This window comes from Grus americana, unplaced genomic scaffold (genome assembly GCF_028858705.1).
Source record: "Grus americana isolate bGruAme1 unplaced genomic scaffold, bGruAme1.mat scaffold_115, whole genome shotgun sequence".
NCBI lineage: Eukaryota > Metazoa > Chordata > Aves > Gruiformes > Gruidae > Grus > Grus americana.
Genome location: NW_026561437.1, coordinates 1 through 21460, shown reverse-complemented (window position 1 = coordinate 21460; position 21460 = coordinate 1). Strand labels below are relative to the sequence as shown.

Here is a 21460-nt window from a genome sequence, read left to right as displayed (position 1 = left end):
TGCGCGGACACACCCGCACTCCCGGCGCGGTGGGCGGAGCTACCCTCTACCCTCCCGGCGCGGTTCGATCGCGCCTGCGCGAGCGGTGTTGTTGGGTGGGCGGTTGCGTCGGCGCGCGCTGCTTCTGTTGCCCGGGCAGCCCGCCGGTGGTTTGTTTCTCTCCGCGATAGCTGTACCGGGCCGAGGGCGCTGCCGGGGACTCCGCTCCCCTGTCCCTGCCTGGGGCCCGACACAGCCCGCCGGGTGCCCCACGCCGTCGCTCCCCTGAGGCGGGACCGTGCCCGCGTCCTTGCCGCGGGATGAAGAGGTTTTTTGGGTTTGGGTTTGGGTTCGGGTTCGGGAGGAAGAGGAAGGGGCAGCCGCCGTCCGGCAGCGCCTCCGTGCCCTGTCCCGCCGGTGCCTACGAGCTCCGGCAGAAGGACCTGGGCAAGCTGCACCGCGCGGCCGCCAGCGGCGACCTGGCCCGGGTGCGGCAGGGACTGAAGAAACACGGCATCGACGGGCGGGACAAGGCGGAGCGGTAAGGGGGGAAGCGGCGCCGGGCGGGCGCTGAGGCGGGGCGGGGGGTCCCGGCGGTGTCAGGAGCCGCAGGTGCAGCCGCAGCCCCCGGCAGCTCCCCGCCAGGAGCAGGAGAGTTGGCTCCGCAGCCAAGCTCAGCCCTCGGCTGGGTGTGGGAATCAGGCCTGTGCTGCCACAAGCCCTTGAATTCGGCCTGGCATCCAAGTGTCGTCTTACCCTTTTTGCCCCGGCCTCCTCAGTGCCCTCGTTCCCGGAGACCTATTTCTTTGCCCGGGGGCGCAGGAGTGGAAGGGAGCTGGCAGCAGCCTAAGGAAGTTGTTGGAAGTTAGGTTGGAAGATGTGAGCAGCGACTTACAGGAAAAGCTGCTGCTTCTGGCAGGTATTGTTGTGTAGGTTTTTTAATCAAGCACAGCAAATACTTGGCAATTATCTCGTAAGGAGAAGCCCTGGGCTGCAGCATAGCTCCTAGTGGTCCATTGTAAGCATAAGGGAATGGACCAAAGTGTTTGGGTCTTGTATGTGTCAACCCTTTAATGCCTTTTCTGAAAAGACTTGGAGTCAAAACCTTCGTGATATTCTGAAGAGATGCTGGTTTTATCAGAGTAGCTCAGCTTCCTAGGCTGTCTATCCTGAAGACTGGACTTTTGCCAGCCTGCTAGCTTGTTGCCGTGGAAACACCTAAACCCACCTAGATTTGTAGAAGTAAGGAAGAGCATGGTAAGCATGCACTTTAGTAATGTGGGTTGTGTGCCTGAGTGTTGCCAGTCAGTATTCTTTTATGCAGATGGAGTTGGAGGATGCAGTTTAAGGTGGACTGAGTATGTTTTGTGCATATTCCAGCTGCCTGAGTCAAGGTGCCCAATGGCATTTATGGAAATCGCTGCTGAATGTTTCTCTTTTTTTTTTTTTTTTCCCCTCCTCTTTTCTTACTACCTTTTCTTTCACTCTGGCTGATTCAGTGGGTCATCAGGTCTTAGCAGACCCTGGTATGAAATTTGTCTAGCTTTTGCATTTTAAGTTCATCTTGTTAAAAAGGTTTGTTTCCTCTGGAAAGATTTTCCTTCTGTGTGTCACGCTATTATTATCAGTGTTATAATAGAAAGCCAAGAGACAAGGCAGTGTATGTAGGCTAGAACACTGTGATGGTATGACAGGACAATGCCTGCTGCTCGAAAAGCTTACTTGAGAGGGATTCAATGGAGAGTGTCTGCCTGCTTGCTGCAGCCCCTGTAGACTATGCCAGCCATGAGGGTTGCAGGACCACCTATGCCCTCTTAGTGCTTGTGGGTGTGATGTGTATTGTCACTGACCACCAGATGCAATTGTTTCAGAGCTTCATCATGTCCTCCAGGGACTGGAAGAGTTGACATCATGGGAAATAGAATTGAAGAATAGGAAATGTGGGAAGTAATGGCTAAAATGTGTGCGTTGTTCGTATTAATATCTCAGTTTTGCTCTTCAGGATTTCCAAAAGCAAAATCCTGCACCAGGGACATGGCAAGTATCACACCTACAGGCTCCTTCCATAAAGTGGGTCCTGTAGCCCATAGGACCTCTCAGAAAATGCACTGGGAACAGCATCAGTTGGCAGCAGGTAGCTTTCCAGAGGTGGTCTAGCAAAGCCTTCAGCCTTGCTGAAAGAGATGAGCAAAACTCAGCACAGATTTGGACACGCTGTAGGCACAATGCCAGCTAGTCATGAATCCTGGGTCAAAGCTAATCACTGAGAGATTTACCCTGTCAGCTGCCTGTCAGAGTGAACTCTACAGCTTTTCTTTGCTTATCTTGTAGCTGCTGGGTTGTCGGCTCAAGTTCCATTGGAAGTGTGTGCCACCAACCTGCTATTTCCCTGTGGTCTCCCAGTGGGGTTGTTCTGCAGCATCTCAGGCATGAGCAGTTCTCTTCTACCCCATGGGTGATCAGCGTAGGATTGCAGCAGCAGGAGGAGCGGAGTCTGGGCAGGGTTCCCAGGGCTGGGTGGCAGAACAGCTTTGGTGTTACTGGAAGCTTCTTGTGGGGACAGGCAACTCTGAACACTCTGATGTTCTCTGCCAGCCTGTTCCCTGAAGTGGATCTTCTATGGAGCTCAGCAGGTCTTGTTGCAAGTAGAGCAATCTCCTTTCCTGTTGGCAGACTGAGCCACTTGATTGAGGAGGGCAGCAAGAAGTATGCAGGTTTTCTGAAGTCTTCTGTTTGCAAAGCGGATAGTGACTTCTTCAGGCTTTTCATGTTTCCCAGTGCTTGGTAGTAGCAGCTTTTAGGTGATCATGGACTCCTTCATAACCAGTCCTGGTTAGCTTTCAGATAGTCTCAGTGAGTCATTTCTTCAGAGATGAAGGATCATGCATACGTATATGGAAATTTCTCAAAAAGTGGAGGTAGTTGTTCTTGAGGGACTCTTCTGTTGATGCTTCAGTCTGTTCCCTGTCTGTAGCAAGACATTACAAGTTTTTGGAAGTCTTGTGATTTTCTTGTCCTCATCCTTGTTGCCATGGAGGATGCTCATCAGCTGCCCTGTAACAAGAATATCTGTATTACAAATTGCTCTGTTTCTGCATCACATGCCACTGCATTTGTGTACCTCTCCCTTTCTGTTCCCACCTAGCCAGTGAGCCTTTTGGTTCGTGTCTCTCAGCAAGGTACTAAACCAATTGCAAGGTTAGTTGAGCTTTCCTAAGTACAGAGGAGGACCCACCCACAGTGATGCAGTTCAAAACTAGTGCTGGCTTTCCCCTCAGTTCTTAAGGAACTGCAGGATTTTTATTGCATCACCTTCAGGGGAGAAAGGTCCCAGCTGTTTTCTAGCTTGTCTCCTGCTCTGTTGGCACAGGTGTCCTGCAGAGCAGCAGGCACTTTGCTTTCTGCACAGGGTGAAGTTAGTGATGCTTTGTGCCTGTGATTTAGGGGGAAACACAGGCAAGGACTTTCTGGGTGATTGTGTCTTTGGGTACAAGTATGCTGGTTAATTGACATTAGGCCTAAGATGTTCTGTGGTTTGAAGGAGCCCTTTTCTGCCTGGCAAGGCTTTACTTGAAGAAAAAAGTTTAATTTTCTTATGCTTGTCATGTATTGTGGAAACACAGTATTCCCTCCTTGGAGAGCACTTCCTCTGTAGTAGGCTTTTTATGACTATGATAGTTGTTATCCACGTCAGGAAGGCCAAACATTTACTTTCCTGCAGTCAGGATGGCAGTGTTCTGCTGTCTCGTTTCCTACAAGTTATCAGTGGCGCTTTGGTGCAAGCATGTTCTTGGTTTTGCTGCAGTAGTAAGCAAGCTGAAGAAAAAGCAGAAATTATCAAAGTGCAGGGAAACACTAATATTCTTGTTATAAAACCCATCTCCTACCTCTGTGATACACTTCTGGCACATGAATGATCATAGAAGAACTTAGAGGTTTACTTGCCGTAGTCCTCCGATTCCCAGGCTTTGGTCTCTGCTGTGCCATATGTGTAGTCCTGCTGGAGGCAGTGACCAGTGCCTGGACAGAGGAACCTGTTTGTGCCAATTCAGTTCTACAGTGAAGGAAATGTCACCTTACTAAGCAGACGATGCGGAGGGGTTTTTTGCTAGGCAGCCTCAGGCATTTGGTGTGCAACTGCTGTTACTGGTAATTGAACGAGAAGTCTGTCTTAAGCTTGCTTTTTGCAAAGTGAAACTTGTGGTCATATCCATTTATCACAGCTTGAAATGATTGCTTTAATTGTCTGTGCTAATTTAATATATTAAATTTTTAGGACACCTCTGCACCTCGCTTGTGCGAGTGGCCATGTGGATGTTGTTACATATCTAGTGGAAAACAAGTGTAAACTAAATCTTCTTGACAATGATAACAGATCACCGCTGATGAAGGTATGTGGCGTATGTTATGTTCTTGTAAGCGTGACTTACTGATTATGCACTAATGATGTATCTTGCAGGATTCTTTACATAGACCTGTGTCGAAACATGCATATTGTGATTGGCATGGAATAGGGATATGTTAGCTAATCTTTGCAGGTGCTCTTATTTTCCAGCAGTGGGAAGGTGGGGAAATTGTAACGGAGTGAAATGTAAATGCTGGAAGTTCTTTCTTTTTTGTGTGCTGTTCCCAGGCAGTACAGTGCCAGCAAGAAGAGTGTGTGGCTATTCTGCTAGAGCATGGTGCTGACCCGAATCTGGCAGATGCTGATGGCAACACTGCCCTTCACCTCGCTGTCATATCTCCTAATACATCTGTAGCAGGGCTGTTACTTGAGCATAATGCCAATATTGACGCTCACAATAAGGTAAACTTTTATATTTGTTAAGGAAATTCTTTCAAAAAGTTGCATTAATATTTCTCTTGAAGAGTTTTTCTTATTTTGATTTTTAACTTTATTTATCTGTCCTTTCAGGAGGGATATACCCCGCTTTTTCTTGCTGTCTCTGAACATCATGAAGAGATAGTAGAGTTGCTCCTTAAAAAAGGAGCTGATGTGCATGCTCGAGATCAGTGTGAAAGGTGAGGGCTTTGTCAAAACTCTTCGTGGGTCTCTTTAATATTCTCCAGGTTGGATTGATGAGAGACATGAGAATGAGCTCTGAAAAAAAAACCAGGGAGCCACACAGAAGGAGCTATTTCTGTGTGACTTGTGAAAGCAGGTCTGCACTTGGCTGCTGTCATACCTCAGTGGATGCTTTCTGCACTGAGGATTGCAAGAAGGCATTGTCTCTGGTGGCCCTTCTGGCAAGAAACATGTCATTAGCTCAGCAGCATTGCCTCAATTTGAAAAAACATCTGCATAGCAGCATCGTTTGTATGTGTTATCTATGTGGAGGCTGTCTGAAGATTGAACATTTAATTGTTTTGACTCCCTTTCCCATTTTATTGTTGCTCTTAATACGTAATGAAAACTGCTTTGTCTTTTGTTCATTTTAAGATGATGGGGAAAATTCTGTATTTTACACAGACACTGTAATTATTTTTATTCCTATTTGCTCTCAAAAAAAAAAAAATCTATTTCATATCATCTTTTCAATGCTTCAGAACCCCACTTATGACTGCTGCTTCTGGCGGGGAGCTTAATTTGATAAAAGTTCTTCTTCGGTATGGTGCTGATGTTTCCCATAAAGACAGTCAGGGATGGACAGCTGAGGATTATGCTGTTATTCATGGATATTCTAGGTAAATTTTTAACTTTATCATTAGAATGAGTTGTCAGTTATCAGTGTGGCTTTTTAACACCTTTTTGGTAAAGGCACCAAGGTTTAATGGTATGTTGAGACCTGTCTTGAAGCTGTGCCGAGTGACGCCTTCTGATATGTATCATTCCTATGTCTAGTGTTAATTTGGAAGTTGAGGCAAATTTCTGCCCAGAATTCTCTGTTAGATTTCAGGTTTTGTAGCTAAGCTCACATCCGCCCAATGTAAACTCTACACAGTGTCTGTATCCTACAGTTATCCAGAGGTGGAACTTGGCAAACTGAAATGCACGTAAACCCTCTCCCCAGACCAGCACCGTTGTCTTTACTGACTTCCACTACAATGACCAGGAACTACCAGACTTTTGTTTTAGAGGAGATCTAACTGATATCTCTTTTGTTTAAAATCTTAAGCAGTTTTACTCCTCTTATTCATAGCTTTGTGCCCACAAGCGCTCCTTCTCTAAGGTGGTTATATGTGCTTAAAAGCTAGGCTGAAACAAGTGTACCAAGCAGGAATTAATAACTTCGTAGGTGTGAATATGCATCTGTAGAATGAACATGACTGTAGCGAATATTGAAGTATGTAATAGTCATGCAATAAGCTCTGTGTGTATTACCCTTAACAAATACATACACGTATATGAATTCATGTGGCTATGAATATGTGTAGGATGGATAATAAGTGGCTGTTAATTATTCTATTAAATGGTATATGGAAGTATGTGGTTATTTCTACCAAATATATTTCCTTTCTTTTTTTATATAGTCTTAGTGAACAACTGGCAGAATACACAGACGGGGAAAACACAGGAGAAGCTTCTGCAGGTGGTGCACAAGGCATCACGGTACTTAGCACTCCTCACCGGACGGGAGCTGCTGGCTTTACGTTGGGTGCACCTGCTATGGACAGAGGAGGTAGGATCCTTAACCACAGAGGAGCTTACGAGGAGAATCACTATGGCCTTTTCTTTAGGTGGTTGGTATTGTTAACACTTAGTGTGTTCGCCATTGACATTTAGTGGAGGCATTGGATGGGGTAGCACAAGAAGTTTTGTGAACATGCTTATTTGTTGCTAGCTGGAGGTGCTTCTTGTCAGGCTGTGAAGGCAGTTGTGATTTGTGTGCTACATGTCTGTCTCCTTATGGGGTTGTTGCCTTCTACCTGTCAGATTGCCTGTCTATATAGGTTTTCCTATAGAGAGAGAAGGGAACAGGGAAGGAACTAAGGTGAGAGTGGTTTTGTTTTTCAGGTGTCTACTTTTACCTATAGATGGGCATTCAGATTTTGAAAATCCAATTGCAAAAGCAGTAGGTTCATCCTGAGTACTTGTTCATCTGGGAAGCAACAGATGAGTTAGCAGGAAGATATATCTAGTTGATTTCCACTGAGTTTGTGTGGTTGTGGTTTTAATATTAATAGTTTCACCAGCACTAAGCTCCTTCCAGTGACTCATTTCCAGCATCAGTTACAATTGTTTCTGTGTAGGACCTATAGAGATGTATTTAGGAAAAATTGTCTTGGAAAAGTAACTTTGTTAGCAACATCAATGCAGTGTCTGTGTATACCGTATCTTATTGGACATAGTTTGATTTACAATAAAAATACAGCTTTTCTTCCACTTTCAGTAATTGTATGAAATAAACTTTAAAAAAAATCCCTATTACCTTGTGATACAGAAAAACCATTAAATTGTCTTGTGATCAAAACATTAACTCCTTCAGTGAGTTTTTAAAGTCCAGTCTATACTTATGAGCTCACATTGCCCTAGAGGAATCGTAGAAAATTAATATTTTAATATAAATGAAATCGTCTTGTACTTTACATCTCAGGCCTTACAGTGGGATGTTTTATTCTTTCTGGGGCTTTTTATGGGTGTTAAAACTATGTGGCAAATAGGCAGCAGACAGTGTTCAAACACAGTTCATTACTCCTTTTTTAAATATGTCAAGAAATATGAGCAAAACGTGGGATATATTTTCCTCACTGATTTTTTCCCAGATATGGGAATTTAATTTAGAGTCAAATTTTGTTCCTTTGACTTGGGAACAGTGGCTTTGATCTAGTTGGAGACTTGTAAAGTTTCTTCATAGATTGAAGGAAGAATTTTATTTTATTTTTAATTTTTTGGAAAGGGCTTGGTACAGGTAGTTGAATCAGCAAAATGTTGCTGTTGCCCAAACAGCACTGTTTCTGCCTCCTGTGCATGTAGATAATTCCTGTGGTACCACATTGTAATGGCTGACAGGCCTGGGTTATTTTAAAATAATATGTGGCCTGAAAAATAATACTGTTATATGATTCTATAAGTGACATAGCCTCAGGGAAATATGGGTTCTTGAGCCAAATAATTTGCCTCATTCCTTGAAAATTATGATACTACAAATATAAGTCCCCAATATTATGGGAAATGGTGACTTCTTATCCTCATTTGAAGAGGCATAGTAAGTTATGTGGCTTAAGGACTTGGGAGGAGAAAGAGTATGCTCTGTTCTCAGTCTGCTTCTAGTAGGGCTCGTTTTTCTTCTGAGTAGTATGAATCCTTTTCTTGTGCTCAGTCTCTTAAAAGATGACGCCGTCATGTTGAGCGAGAGAGATTAGTAGCATATAGGGAACATTTATTGGCATTAATTCTGCAGTCTCTGGCTTGCACCCACAAAGCACAGCTCCTGCATGCTGAGAGTCCCTTTGATATGCTGCAGTAACAGGCTTTGAAGCTGCTGTTAGAGGAGAAGCTGGGATGATCTTGAGAGACCAGAGAAGCATCCACTTTGAAATTGTTTTTTTCTTTTGCTCTTCTGTACCACTGTTCTGGGATCTTCAGTGTTGTCCTTGTTCCTTTTGCTGCTTTTGCACTAGCTGAAATGTCTTCAAATATTCTCCTCTAATGAGCAAGTCAGCATATTTAAGAAGTTGGCTCATGCTTATTTGGATGTTTACTTTTTGTCAGAACGTGAACCTTTTTATTAATCACAGACAAGTTTGCAAAAGCCTCCAAGAGAATGGATTCCAACCCTAGCATATCGAATGACAGACTTTTTAGATATGAAGTTGGAATTTCTTTGGCAAAAAATAATAATTATGCATTTTTTTTCTAAAGGCGAGGATCTGAATTTTTAGTATGTGTGCAGTGGCAACTTTTTTTTTGCTACTGCACTGCATGTTAGTGCATTGTTTCTTCAGTGTTTCCCCGAGTCCCTGCAGAAACTGTTGTTTTTTCATTGTAGAGCTCTTAAAGAAATAAGTGCTTCAGTGTGATTTACATCTCCCAAGGCCAGGAAAAGTCGTCCTGTATCACCTTTTAAGAAAACTGAGAAATGAAGAAGGGATGAGAAAGCATTTTGAGGTCCTTTCTTAACTCTTTAAGTGCATGTCTTCAATAGGAGTCCTTTTGCCACATCCATTCCATGTTATGGCCTTGTCACAAAGAAATGTGGTGTCGGGTAGCTGCGGTAACAGAACCATACCATTCATTGACTTAAAGTATAAAATTTTACTAAGTAGGATGGGTAGAGCAGGTGGATAGTGATTTATATCCTCAAACTGCTATTCCACAAGACACAGAAATGCATAGGCACACGCGTACGTGCGTGACACTCGCACCAGTCAATGCACCCATTTTGGTCCAGTTGTGGCCTGCCCTATAGCCCTGGGGGAACATGGTAGTCATTCTGACTACTTGTCCTGTCTGTGTTTTGGCTGGTGGCATAGCTTCTGTGTGGGAACAGTTCAGCATGGTCAAATCAATATACGCAGGACTCTCTTGTCTTCATACTGAGGTAGGAGGAGCCTATGTTTGCATCAGGCACCGACACACTGTTAAGGTGACCTGATTTAAGGCAACAAGTTTTTGGGTTGCTTTTTTTTTTTTTTTTTTTTTTTTTTTTTTTTTTTAGCGAGGGATAACAAACATGCTAAAACTGACTTGAGATGAGTGAATGTAAATAATATAATGGCTCCAAGTTGCATAGTGGTGTGAGTACTGAGTGCCAAGATTTCCTTCAAAATTTCTGGACAGCGTAACTCTAAAGTTTAGGTGTTGGCACCTAAGGATTTTTGGGATGCTTAGAGGGATTTTGAGTGTGCTGTATGTATAAAGCAGTCTACAGATATGAAGGTATTGCATTTGTGGTCTGTGCTAGATAAGGACTAGTCAAGTTGAGGGAAATATAAAGTTGGCAATAGAGTACGTTTCTGATAATCTGTTTATTTCAAAATATTGGAATGTGTGTGTTTCACATGGAGCAAGTAAATTAAGTTATACTGTTTGGCACTGTCCCTTGAGAGTAGAGTTCTGTAGATTGGTTTTGTTTCTACCACTTATAACTGTAGAGCAGACTGATAGTCACGGTACGTTCTCCCATTGCTATAGCTTTGTTGAGGTACTGATGACATTTTCCAAATTTCTGGGAATTTAAATTTATTCTGATGTTATTGTTTCATCTATCCTTTCCATGCCTTTTCCTAAATGGATATAGGAATGCAACAATCTCCTAACCAGACATCAAGAACAGGAAAATCAAGGAAAGGTATTCTATACAGTAGCATTTCAAATATGAAACATGTCGTATGAAATACAAATATTAACACGTCTATGATGTTTATTGTCCTGGATGTCCCTGTTTTGATGGGTTTGGTTTTATAAATTAAATTTGAGAGCAGGCTTTGGGCACTTCTTATTTGTTTGCATGTTTTGCATGGGTCCTTTATTATTGAATTGAGTGTTTGCTTTGTGTCATTAGTGGTAGTAGTTTGTTGTTTGTTTTTTTTAAATATGGTCTTCTGTTACTCCCAAATGGAAGCGGACTTCAATTAAAGTGGAAACAAACAATCCCCAGAGACTGCTTTTCTAGATCCCATTTCTATAGTAGGGCATCAAGGTCTGTCTGAAAGGTAGCTCATGAACTTTCTCTCTTGCCTTCTAAAGGATGATGTGACCTGGTTTTGATCATTGCTCAAAGTTGCTATACAGTGAAAGCAAAAGTTCAGATAACTTACCCAGCTGGTTTGCTTAATTATAACTGTACTAATTGAAAACATAACTGAAGTCACCTGCCAAGAGTTTATAACTGCTCCACACTATCCACCCAGTTCTGAGAGAGAGGTTTTTATTCAGCTTGGGAGGTTAGCAGGTAGGTTAGACTGCTGGTACTGAGTTAACAGAAAACTGTGGCATGTAAAACTAATTAATATTTTTAAATACTTCATGTTTGTAATAGGAAACATTAAAAATCGAAGACTGTATTGGTATTTTAAGTGTTTTAGCTTGTACTCACACTGGAAGTTTCAGCTTCTAGATTTTGTCCACATGACGTGTCTACACTGAACATGTACACTGTATTTTGTTGTCTGAAAGTCCTGTTCAGGTCAGGAGATGTACTCAAAATTCCCATATAAACCCTGTCTTGAGGACAAACAAAATTTCTGTGCTCATTTGTTATTTGCTGGTAGTAGAGGAGAAGTCTTCAGGCAAGACATGCCTTTGTTTTCTTTTTTCCTTTAATGGTTTTGTCCAAGACCTTGGTTTGGTTATCATCATATGACTTTATAGAAGGTCACCAATCTCCTATTTATGAGCAACTTCATTTTGTTATGATATTTAGCAAGAATTAGTTATCGAGAACTTGAGGAACACTGAAATAGCTACTATGTGGAGGTTATATTTGTTTGTTTGTTACCCTCTGTCTTGGGAATTGAAGAGGCCTTTTATTTTATCTTAGTTGTTGATAGTAGAGAAGTTTTAGCACTCTTCAGGCTGGATTCCTAGAGTTTGGATTTCTTTAGTACATCAGCGATGTGCCTAGGATACCCTCTCATCAAGTTTGCAAATGGTCCCAAACTGAGGGGAAGAGTAGATACTCTTCAGGGCAGTGCTGCCATTCAGAGGGACCTCGACAAGCTGGGTGAACGGACTGTCAGGCCTGTCTTATGAAATTCAGCAAGGGCAAATGCAAAGTCACGCATGTGTAAAGGAACAACCACTTGCTACAAAACGTGCTGGGATTGCCTGGCTGGAGAGCTGCTTTGCTGAGAAGGCCCAGAGGGTCCATCTTGGCAGAGAGCAAGCTGAGCATGAGCCAGCAGGGTGCCCTGGCAACTGAGAAGGTCAACAGTGCCCTGGGCTGTATTAAGAGCAGCATAGCCAAGAGACTGAGGAAGGTGATGATGCACCCTACTTGGTACTCACTGGATTGCGTCCAGCTTCCTGGGTATGACTTTAAGCCCCCAGTACAAGAGAGATTGGTCTTTTTAACAGTGAGCAAGTTCAGTGGAGGGCCATCAAAGTTATCAGGGGCAGGAGTACTTGCACTTTGAGGAGGGGCTGAGGAAACTGGGCTTGTTCTGCCTCAAAGAGGTGACTTTGAAGAGGATGTAGCAGCAGCTTCCAGTACATCTGAGGATAAGACAAAGAAGCCAGGTGCTTCCCAGTGGCACGTGACAGGAGGCAGCGATGCAAGAGGCGTAAGTGGAAACAAGAGAGTTTCTGATTGGATGGGAGAAGCTTCACCATGGTAAGGACAGTAAAACAGAGGTTGTACAGCCTCCCTCCTTGGAGGTGTTCAAGACCAAACTGGATAAAGCCTTAAGCAACTTTATCTGACCTTATAGCTGAACCCGCTTTGAGGAGGAGGTTGGCTAAGAGGCTTCCTGAGGTCCCTTATGACCTGATTTATCCCTGTGGTCCTTTGTGCAAGTCGCCTTCATAACACTGATGAAAGCTTGGAGTGTAGTATAGAATGCCAGGTTATACCTTTTTTGTCTGTTGAATACCTTTTTTGGTGCAGTGTAGAGAACTAGTAGTAGAATCGCTGTAGAGGTGATTCTTCTACCTGAGGACAAGCTTCAGATCTTGATTATGCTGTTTGATTTTTCTTTACCTTTTCAGAATAATCTGTAACTGGGTAGAGCAGCAGATAGTGTAGTATATAGCATGATGTTAGATAAAATAGTAAAGTCTCTGCATATGATATGTACTCATGTGTGTAATATGAGTACTTCGGCGGTTCATTTACTAACTGTCTTGTTAAACCACCACCATTTTGTTAACTGTTTACTAACACAGCATATTCATGCTATGCTTTTTTTTTTTTTTTTTTTTGGTTTAGAGATGTTTCTTAAATCTCCAGGTGTAAGAGTCCAAAGGAGATATAACTCTGGTCTTTTTTTGTTTTCTTTGTTTAGTTCGGTAGGGCTTGAAAAAGCAGTTGTTTTGGAAATGCATTCATTCATGCTGTCTTGTGTGGAATTGACTACCCAGATTTTCATTCTGTTATGACCTGTAGAGTTGTCCATGTTAAATGTTTTTGTGTGCTGGTTAATTTTTAGCATGCCGAATCTAATTTCAACATGTCAATTTATGTTTGAACAGCAATAGATGACTTTTCCCAAGGAGACTCAATCAGGTAAGACTTTAAAAATATCTAATGGTGATCTGAGGAATGATTTGAGAGACACAGTACTCATTTTGCTTTACTTTTTAAGAAGCTCTGAGAAAGAGGGGAGTGATGACAGTTGGCATACTTCTGAGGAAGAAGAACTCGATTTTACCCCCAAGGTATGGTACATTTACAAGAAAAAAAGTCCTGAGAAATAAGTGATTTGAAGGCAAGTTTTCTCTGGGATTGAAAGAAACTGCGGTTCCAGCCAATGTTGTTTCTCCTTAGAAGCAGTCTCTGGCCTGCCAACCTTTCTTCTGCTGTGAGTTTTTCCTAAAAGACCTGTAGCTGTGGCAGAGCATGCAGTAGATTTGTGGTTTGGGGCAAAAGAGCAATAGGTGACAAGATAAACAACCACATTGTTTCATTTGTTCTTGTTCGTTTGAGTCAGACTTGCAGACACTAAAAGTTTCTAAGTTACTTCTTATAACCTATTCTGTTCTTCACCAAACATTTATTGTTTCCTGTGAATTTGGTGATAGAATCCTAACTGCTAAAGACAAAGGGCATTTATTTATCAAGACCTTCTGAAATCCTTCATCACCTAGTTCTCCTTTCCTCCTTGTCAGGTTCTTCAAGAGCACTCAGTGGATGAGTTACTCAAATGGGTTGTCTATTTTCTTCTATGAGATGGCATTCTGTGCTTGCATGTAATCTCACACTGCATGTTCTCCCTCTTTTTTGAATGCTTGAGTAGTATTCTTTTTGTCAGCTACAAGCTCTCGCGGCTACTGTTTTTATTAATGTTCTGAAGAATTATCAACTTCCACAGTGATGTCTGGAGCATCTATTCTGTTGCACTGGGATTGTGCAGTGATGAGGAACCTGAGTGTGGTACTTCAACCCATTCTGTAATGCTGGAGATGCAAGCATGTTTAGTTTTAACATGATTTCATGTTCTTGCACTGATTTAAATAGAAACGATGCATTTTTCTGGTATGATTGTGAAATTTAGGAGTATTTTGGTAAGTGTACTTGCAGGGACTAATTTATGCATGAAGTCTAGGGATCTTAAGTTACTTGCGTTCTGTGTATTTGCAAGTAAGCATCCTGAAACAGCGATCCTAAATATAGCTGAATTTTTACTTAAGTATTACAAACATAAAAACAGATTTTTAGAGCTGTTATGCATGTAAACAGTGTTTTGGAAACAACTTGCAGAAGGGTACCTGAACAGTGTTTTGAGGTGAAATAGTCTCTGAATTGCATATGTGAGGAGTGTTTGTGTAGTTAGAGGTATAGAATGGAGCCAGCACCTGAGCACTATCAAAACGACAGCCTGATTATATTTACTGATCAAGATTTGATGTGAACAAAGGATTTGTTGTTGTTATTGTTTAATTTTTTTTTCTTAACTAAATCTTTATTTATAGAAGCTGCAGAAGCCAAACTTGACACTGCTAATGAAAGCTTCCCAGCTGTTCAGGAAAAACAGTAAGCTATTTGGAAAAAGATTGCATGATATACTGATACATAAAAGTAGACTTGCTAAGCAGGTTTTTTTGGGGTTTTTTTTTTTTTTTGCTATAGTAAATAAGCAAAGTAGCATTTTGAAAGCACATCACTTAATCATTTCAGAAATAAATAAGTCATATCATTAAAATAAAGATATTAATACCCTCCTAAGCCTTTGTCCCTGTTCAAGTCCTTCCTCCATCCTGATCATCCCCTATCTGACTTGTTTTCCAGACAACTCCTCTCCTGTGCATTAATCTGGTAACATGCCTGTTGCTATTTACATAACTTCTTTTGTTCACATGTATTTTTCCTTCTGCTTTAAGATGATGGTGATGGTTCTAAAATTGAAAGTCCTAAGACACCAAAGAGCCGCCTCAAACAAAGAACCCCGTCACATGCAAACCTGAACAAAGGAGTACGTGGAGAATTGTTGAATCAAGATGTCTCAGATGGAAGCAACTTTGAGGAAGAAGAATTGGAGGAGAAGGATGATGATGAAAATGAGAATGGAGATGATGATGATGAAGATTCTGAGGAGGAGGAGGAGGATGAAGAGGATGAAGATCTGGAAGATGAAGAAACTCGGTCTAATGACATACTGGAGGAGGAGCAGGGAGAGAAATCAGAACCTAAACGGAAAATTAATCAGAAATTGGAGTATTTTAGTAATGCTAAGTTTGAAGGGCAAGCTCAGTGTGGAACTGGAGATGTCTATGATGATAAAATAAGTAAAGAACTTGATGAAGAGGTGGAGGAATCTGTTGATACTCCTGTGTCTTTTATAGCTGGGTGTTTTGAAAGGCTGCAGGAAAATGTAACTGCCATGTCTCCAAAGAGAATGAATAACGAAGTATCTTGCAAGTCAGTACCAAAACAACCTGTCTTTCAAAATGTAAATAATTTGCAAAATACACAAGAAAGCTGGGGCAGGAAAAGCATGATTCAGAAGTTTCACAAGAATGCTGACTCCTTTTTGGCAGACTCTGAAATGACAGGCTGTAAAAAAGAGCTACTTCAGCCTCTCTCACATAGTTGTGGTCTTAAAGAGAAAAAGTCGAACTTTGGTGATGACTTTGAAAGTGGTAATAATTCTTCGTCAGCAGCAAAAAACCTAAGGCTTCAAAGTCAAAGACAGAACTCTGTTGTTCTTGAACACATGGATGATGAAGATACCGAAGAAGAGCAATATGAACAAGTAGATGATAAAGTCTGTGAAGCACTGAAACAAAGTGAAAGCTTGCACTCAAATAGGTGTGAAGAAAATTTAAGAGCAGCATTTCACTCAAGCACCAAAGTAAGTATATAAGGATGATTAAATCCCATCAGGATATTTTCTAAGGGTAATATAGGTAAGAAACAAATGGTAAACTGGGTTTCTGTTAATAGTTCACATATATCCGTCTTTTGATTATCCTTTTTTGATATTAGAAAATGTCTTACACCTAGCCAAAGCAGTTTCTTAGGTATGAGAATAATATTAGGCAGTATTTTCAATATTTTTTTTTCTATTAGCTACAGTGGTTTTGCAGGAAAAAGAATAGGCGGTAGACTTTTTCTGGAATCACATTTTTCTCAGTTGTATGTACAGATTTTATCTGTGAAGATTTACTGCCATTTAGTAAAATTCATGATGTGATGGCTGAAAGTGAGGAAACAACAGGAAGTTTGAAGAAGACTGAGAGCAGGAAGCTAGTGATTTTTCCTTGGAGCAAAGTAGGTGAAAAGAAGGAATGTGTTCCAGAATGATGTAATTAAAGTGAAGCTAGAGTTAGATTGACATGAGGAAGTGCTTCTCAGGGGCTTTGCAAAACCAAGGGTGAGACTTAAGACACTAGGCAATCTACTCATACAGATTCCCATGGAAAAACTGAAGGCTTTGCAAAACAAAGGTCAACAAAGTTTCTCTTTTTTGTCTCTCAAGACACGTATTTTTCAAGTTGTCGATGGATAGTGAAGAAAATGCTTGTTTCTGCTCTTTCGAGCTGTTTTGGGTGATCTCTTTTAGGAAGAATCACCTCAACGGGAAGAAGAGGGGAAGGAAGACACTGGTGAAGAGCTCCGAACTACAGTTGTTGAGAGTGTGAAAAATTCTATTTGTAATGATAGCCATCAAGTCCACAATGCTTCAAAAGGCAATGCTGGTGAGAGAAATGAGTTGGTAAACATGGATCCCAAGTCTTCCTCTACAAATATTAATACAGAGTGAAAGAACTAAAAGGGTGATTGACTTCTGAGCCAATTTTTCCCCTTGCCTGTGAATCCTAGTGGGCATTGGCAGAGAAGGAAAGCAGCTTTTGTTCCTTTTCATTCATTCTTGAAGAACTGAAATTGTGGCATTGGATTCCAAACGATGCTACGTGAAGCAGCTGCCGTTCTTGCTTTTGTTGCTGTGTTTTCCCTGAAACGACCTGAACAAAGTGCGCAGATGAGAAAGAGAAGGGGACTAGAGTGTCTTGGGTGTGACAGTAGTATTTCCCTTTCTGGCCTGTGCTGTCAGCTTAAAAAACTGTGGTTGCTCTTGGCTGAAGCCTGGAAAAGATTTGAGACAACCTGAGAGAAAACTGTTCTGTGCCAGTGCCTCAGTTTGTCCAGTTTTAAAACGTAGAAGGCCTCTCCGGTGCCACACTTGTGTGTGCTTGAAAGCATTACCAGCTCAGACTTGAGCATTTTGGTCCCCACCTCATGTCTTGCAGCAGGAGGAGAAGGCACTGTTTCCATTGTCTGCCTCCAGAGAGTAGCTTCGTGTGGTAGGTGTCACCACATGAGCATGTGTAGCTGCTGATCAAACGCTACACAGGGGGCCTGGCAGAACCTGCTGTATTCAAGTGTTGTGCCTGTGCATGCTCTTCTGTCTCTCTGCGTTTTACTGTAAGCATGTGTTTGGCGTGGGGTAAGTAAAGCCCAGGCTGGAACCAGTGGTTGTCCTCTTCTGAGGTGGGTGCCCTCGCTGGTCTCCAGCTCCTTCCCCCTTCTTTGCACGCGTGTCTCCCCACGAGTGACTCCTGAATCAGTTTTACCTAATGGAGCAGCTTAAAACAGAGAAGTGAAGGCAGTCTGATTTGGCCAGGAATCCACTGAGACTGAGCTTTACGTTTGTCTGGTAGAGAAGAGATTTGGATCCTGAGATAGAAGTGACTTTTGTGTGTCTGGGGTGAGTGTGTGTGCTGTGAGCCTCTACTGTATTTTTGCATGGCAGTGCTTAGGTGTCTAGCTTCTGGGAAGGTGCAGGGTGAGGACTCTCTGGCAAGGAAGATCTTTGCTGGTAGCACTGCAAAAGGAGCATTGTTTCTTGGTGATTTTAGTGATGTTAGCGTGCGGATGTTTTGGATAGTGTTTCTACGGTACCTCCTGTGCAGTGGGAAGTGGTAGTAAATGCCAAATTCTGGAGCTGTAGGCTGGAGAGCGGGTGACCTAAACTCTGTATACCACGGGACTGCAGCATACTGGAGTGTCTCACTGAATGTTACCCAAACACGTGTTGGGTATTGGCTTGTAATTGTGTCAGCTGTTGTGCATAGCCATCTCCTGGTGGAAAGGAGGCAAGAGGAGGTGGCAATGTAAAGGAAATACCATGATGTGGCTGGGTGTGAAGAAATGTTTGAGTAACGCTCGCTTCTTAGTTTTTCCTCAGCGGTAGAATCACTGTGCATCCTTTGCATGCAGGGTTTGACTGATGGGGAAAAGCAGAGTGAAATACAAACGCTCAGTGTCTCACTTCTTCTTACCTCATTTGTAGGTGCCCTGCCACCAGTGGGAGCAGAGGAGGATGAAGATGATGAATCTCCCTGGGATTCTGAGGTACTTTCTGTGAAGGGCACGGGGGTGTGGGGGGTGTCCCACTGGGGGCAGGGGGAGGGTAGGAGTAAGATCCAGAAACATTTGAGAGCTTGCTTTTGACTTGGGCCCTACTGTTGACAAGGCTTATTTCCTCTTCTCCTGCTTCTGCCATGTGCTTGTAACTGGGGGCCCTTGAAATATTTCTGCTCTAGGCCAGCTGTTCAGTTAGGATCGGGATGAAGTCAGGTCAAGTTAATGACTTGGGTCTCATAGCAACTGGCCTTTGAGTTTGGTTTCTAGTATAGTATTGAAGCAGTGAAGTTTCTTGCTGCTTAAAATGCTCTGAGCTTTCCAGAGGAGCTGGCAGGATTGTTGCTTTTTCACCATACAGCTCTGTTCTGCTGACTTGGTCGGTGGCTGCCCTTAGGGTCTACGACCTAGACAGTTAGCTGCTTCTCAATAGATCCTCTCTATGTTTTGTAGGTGTACTTTGGCCCTTTTTGAAAGTCATGTTCAACAGAGATAGACGCATGCTGGCTGTGTCTGCCCTTTTAAGTTTTTTCTGTGCGTGGTAATAGGCTGGAAGAAAACAAGCAGGGTCTGTAGCTTACCCCCTCTGGCTTTTCTTGTGAGGAAAAATCAACTCTTCCGCACCCCCTTCTCAAATATACAAGACTAAATTATTTGGTTTTAGGTAGTCTTAGTTTCTGTAAGCTTTGTCTCGCTAGTGTTTGTTCAACCCAAATCACCTTTGTGATTGGGAATAGCGATGACAGAGTAGTTGAGATGAGTTTTGAGGTTTTTGCCTGGGATCTGAAAACACACACAACTGCTGTGATTTTCCAATATACTCTGTCTCGATGTGTCCGTTCCAAGGACCTTCTCAAGGTTTTTGCATCTCTAATATACTTGATACAGTGCTATGCAAGTTGGCTTAGCAGGAGCTTTTTGCATAGAAATGAATTGAAAATGCATTTGTACCAATTCTCATGCGTGTGTTTTAGAGTATAGAGACGGATTCTGAAAAATATGAGAAAAGGATCGTCCGGTGTGTTGCTCTCAGCTGCAGACAGACGTGGAGCGTCCTCACAGGTTGCTTCAGGGGAACACAACAATGGTAACTTCCTGGTGGACTAAATGTTTGTTTGTAAGCATTTATAGACTAAAGTGAACTTTTATCAGTGTCTGTCTTAGGAATGCTGTTATGGTGTGGGTGTGCGCTATAGCAATGAAGTGCTTAGTATTTGTTAATGAACACCAGTTATCACAGCACTGCTGGCCAGTTTGTAAAGGAGGTTGTCTTGTTCGCGTTATGGGCATCCTTTGGACGCGTTTGTATTTTTTGATTTCAGGTTCTCGTTGCATAGGGATGCAAGTTTACCTGTTTTAGGACTGACCTGTCGGAACACTTAAATATTCTTGGATAATGCAGCAGAAGAAAGCTATGATCTGGCTAAGCGTTTTTTTCCCTAGCTTAATTTTGGATAGCATTCTGTTGTGCTTTGCCTAGGAGCTAAAATGTAACTAAAAGTTCAGGTTTTGTTGCGAAGGGTTTCTGCCTGTACTTTGTGACACTGTCTCTGGAGCATAGGATGGCAGGGAAGTTTTGTGGTTGGGGTAGAACTTTTCCGAAGGATTTCTCCTTTAACAAATGGTTTGTTGGTCCTGCTCATAGTATAGGTGCAACAGAATAGCTGAAGAAGCTAATCCAATTTTAGTTTAGTAAGCTGGAAGCAAACTTTACGAGCTCCTGGGAGCTTGTGAATCTGCTAGTTGAGTAGTTGTTGTGGAAGTCTGCTTTGTATGAGTCTACTAAGATAACTTTTTAAAATTCGTGTGAAAAGGCGATAAAAGGTGATTATGGTAATCTTTCTAAGGTATTTCTATTTGCTATAAACGCAGATGACAAGCAAACAACGTTTGTTTCTTTTATTTTTTTTTTTGTCCTTGCAAGCTAAACCAGAACAATCTGATGAGAACTAGCTCGTCTTTACCTCACCGAATGACGCGTATATGAGGTTTCTGTGTCTGCACCCATGCTTTCTCTGTTCCATCATGGAAAGGAGAATACTCCTCACACTAAACGCTTGTAGGATAATCACAGTCATAGTGCTGTTGAACTGGTTTATGATCATTCCTTGCAGCAGACCAGCTTTGGCTTTTGAAATAATCCTTTTAGAAAGCAGGACTCGGCTCCGCAAAAGGACTAAACATTTTAATGTTGTTCTGTTGACAAGCATGACCTTGTTGCTTCACGTGAATTATCCTAGTTCTGTGACTATTATTTTTTTAAAATCCAGGGGCACAATGGGAAGTATGCATTGTCCGTTTCTTGTTATACTGATACAAATGGTGTATGATGAGGTAAACTGAATGTTAGGTATAGTACTCTTGATGAAATAATGCTTGCAACTAATACTTAGGTGTACAAACTACTGATGTTGAATGGACTCAAAGATACCTTCAGTTAAATAAAATAACACTTTTCAAAACATTTTTCACCTCCAGGCCTTCCAGAGAAACCCAGCAACTCCCAGGTAAATATTTGTTCATGTCAGACTGACTACTGGTTCTGCTCCTTAAATAGTATGTAGTTACTTTGAATTTGTTTTTTAATCATTGGCTTGTGTCTTTCCTAGCTGAAGGCTCCTGAATCTGTTTTGGAAATGAGCGAAACCTCTCCTAAAAAAAGGCAGCAGAAATCAGGTAATACTCGCTTCATGTGGTTCTGGGTTTAGCTTCGTAGTCTTTTCTGGATAGAAGTATTTAGTAATGCATTGGATTTATTTGTTTTTGCAGATCTGTTGGAGGAATTTGGTTTTAGGAGATGCAGAGGATATTGAAAGTATTTTAGCAGTCTCTTTTGTAGTTTTCTTTCATGGACAGACACGCTATCCTTGCAAAGTTTTTCCTAATATTAAATTAGTGGTTCTAGCAAGGTGTTCTGGGAGCAGAAGTCTGCATATTTGTGCCCTTCCTCTAATCTGGCATTCAACACTGTAAATACCCTTCCATTACGCAGGCTTCGTCCACCATACCTGCCCTTTCAGGCGTCCTGAAGTTCGCTTTCCTTCCAATTTCTCAAAAAAAAAAAAAAAAAAAAAAAA

At 42.1% G+C, this 21460-nt stretch overlaps 1 protein-coding gene across 10 annotated transcripts; it reads left to right on the top strand.

Annotated features, from left to right (window-relative positions):
• The first annotated feature begins 60 nt into the window (after window positions 1–60).
• LOC129200430 (POTE ankyrin domain family member B-like) lies at window positions 61–21061 on the top strand. Of its 10 annotated transcripts, none has more exons than XM_054811786.1 (16): window positions 61–520; window positions 4256–4370; window positions 4613–4786; window positions 4895–5001; window positions 5527–5664; window positions 6451–6599; window positions 10161–10211; window positions 13052–13085; window positions 13168–13237; window positions 14492–14552; window positions 14900–15870; window positions 16582–16717; window positions 18313–18374; window positions 19358–19470; window positions 20862–20890; window positions 20993–21061. In XM_054811786.1, exons 1-16 carry the CDS (start codon window positions 300–302, stop codon window positions 21004–21006), a joined length of 2445 nt encoding a protein of 814 aa, XP_054667761.1. In that variant the 5' UTR covers window positions 61–299; the 3' UTR covers window positions 21007–21061. The 10 variants fall into 10 exon arrangements, 9 of the variants coding, with proteins under 9 accessions (XP_054667761.1, XP_054667760.1, XP_054667765.1 ...); XM_054811785.1 differs by having other exon boundaries at window positions 13165–13237; XM_054811793.1 differs by lacking the exon at window positions 61–520 and adding an exon at window positions 563–1236 and having other exon boundaries at window positions 13165–13237.
• Window positions 21062–21460: the final 399 nt, after the last annotated feature.

What these genes read in the sequence shown, in the direction of transcription:
- LOC129200430 (XM_054811785.1), top strand. Translation starts at nt 300, where the DNA reads ATGAAGAGGTTTTTTGGGTTTGGGTTTGGGTTCGGGTTCGGGAGGAAG. An exon ending in GTTATTCATGGATATTCTAG is followed by an intron (nt 5,665 to 6,450) that starts GTAAATTTTTAA and finishes TTTTTTATATAG; the next exon opens with TCTTAGTGAACAACTGGCAG. An exon ending in CATTTCACTCAAGCACCAAA is followed by an intron (nt 15,871 to 16,581) that starts GTAAGTATATAA and finishes GATCTCTTTTAG; the next exon opens with GAAGAATCACCTCAACGGGA.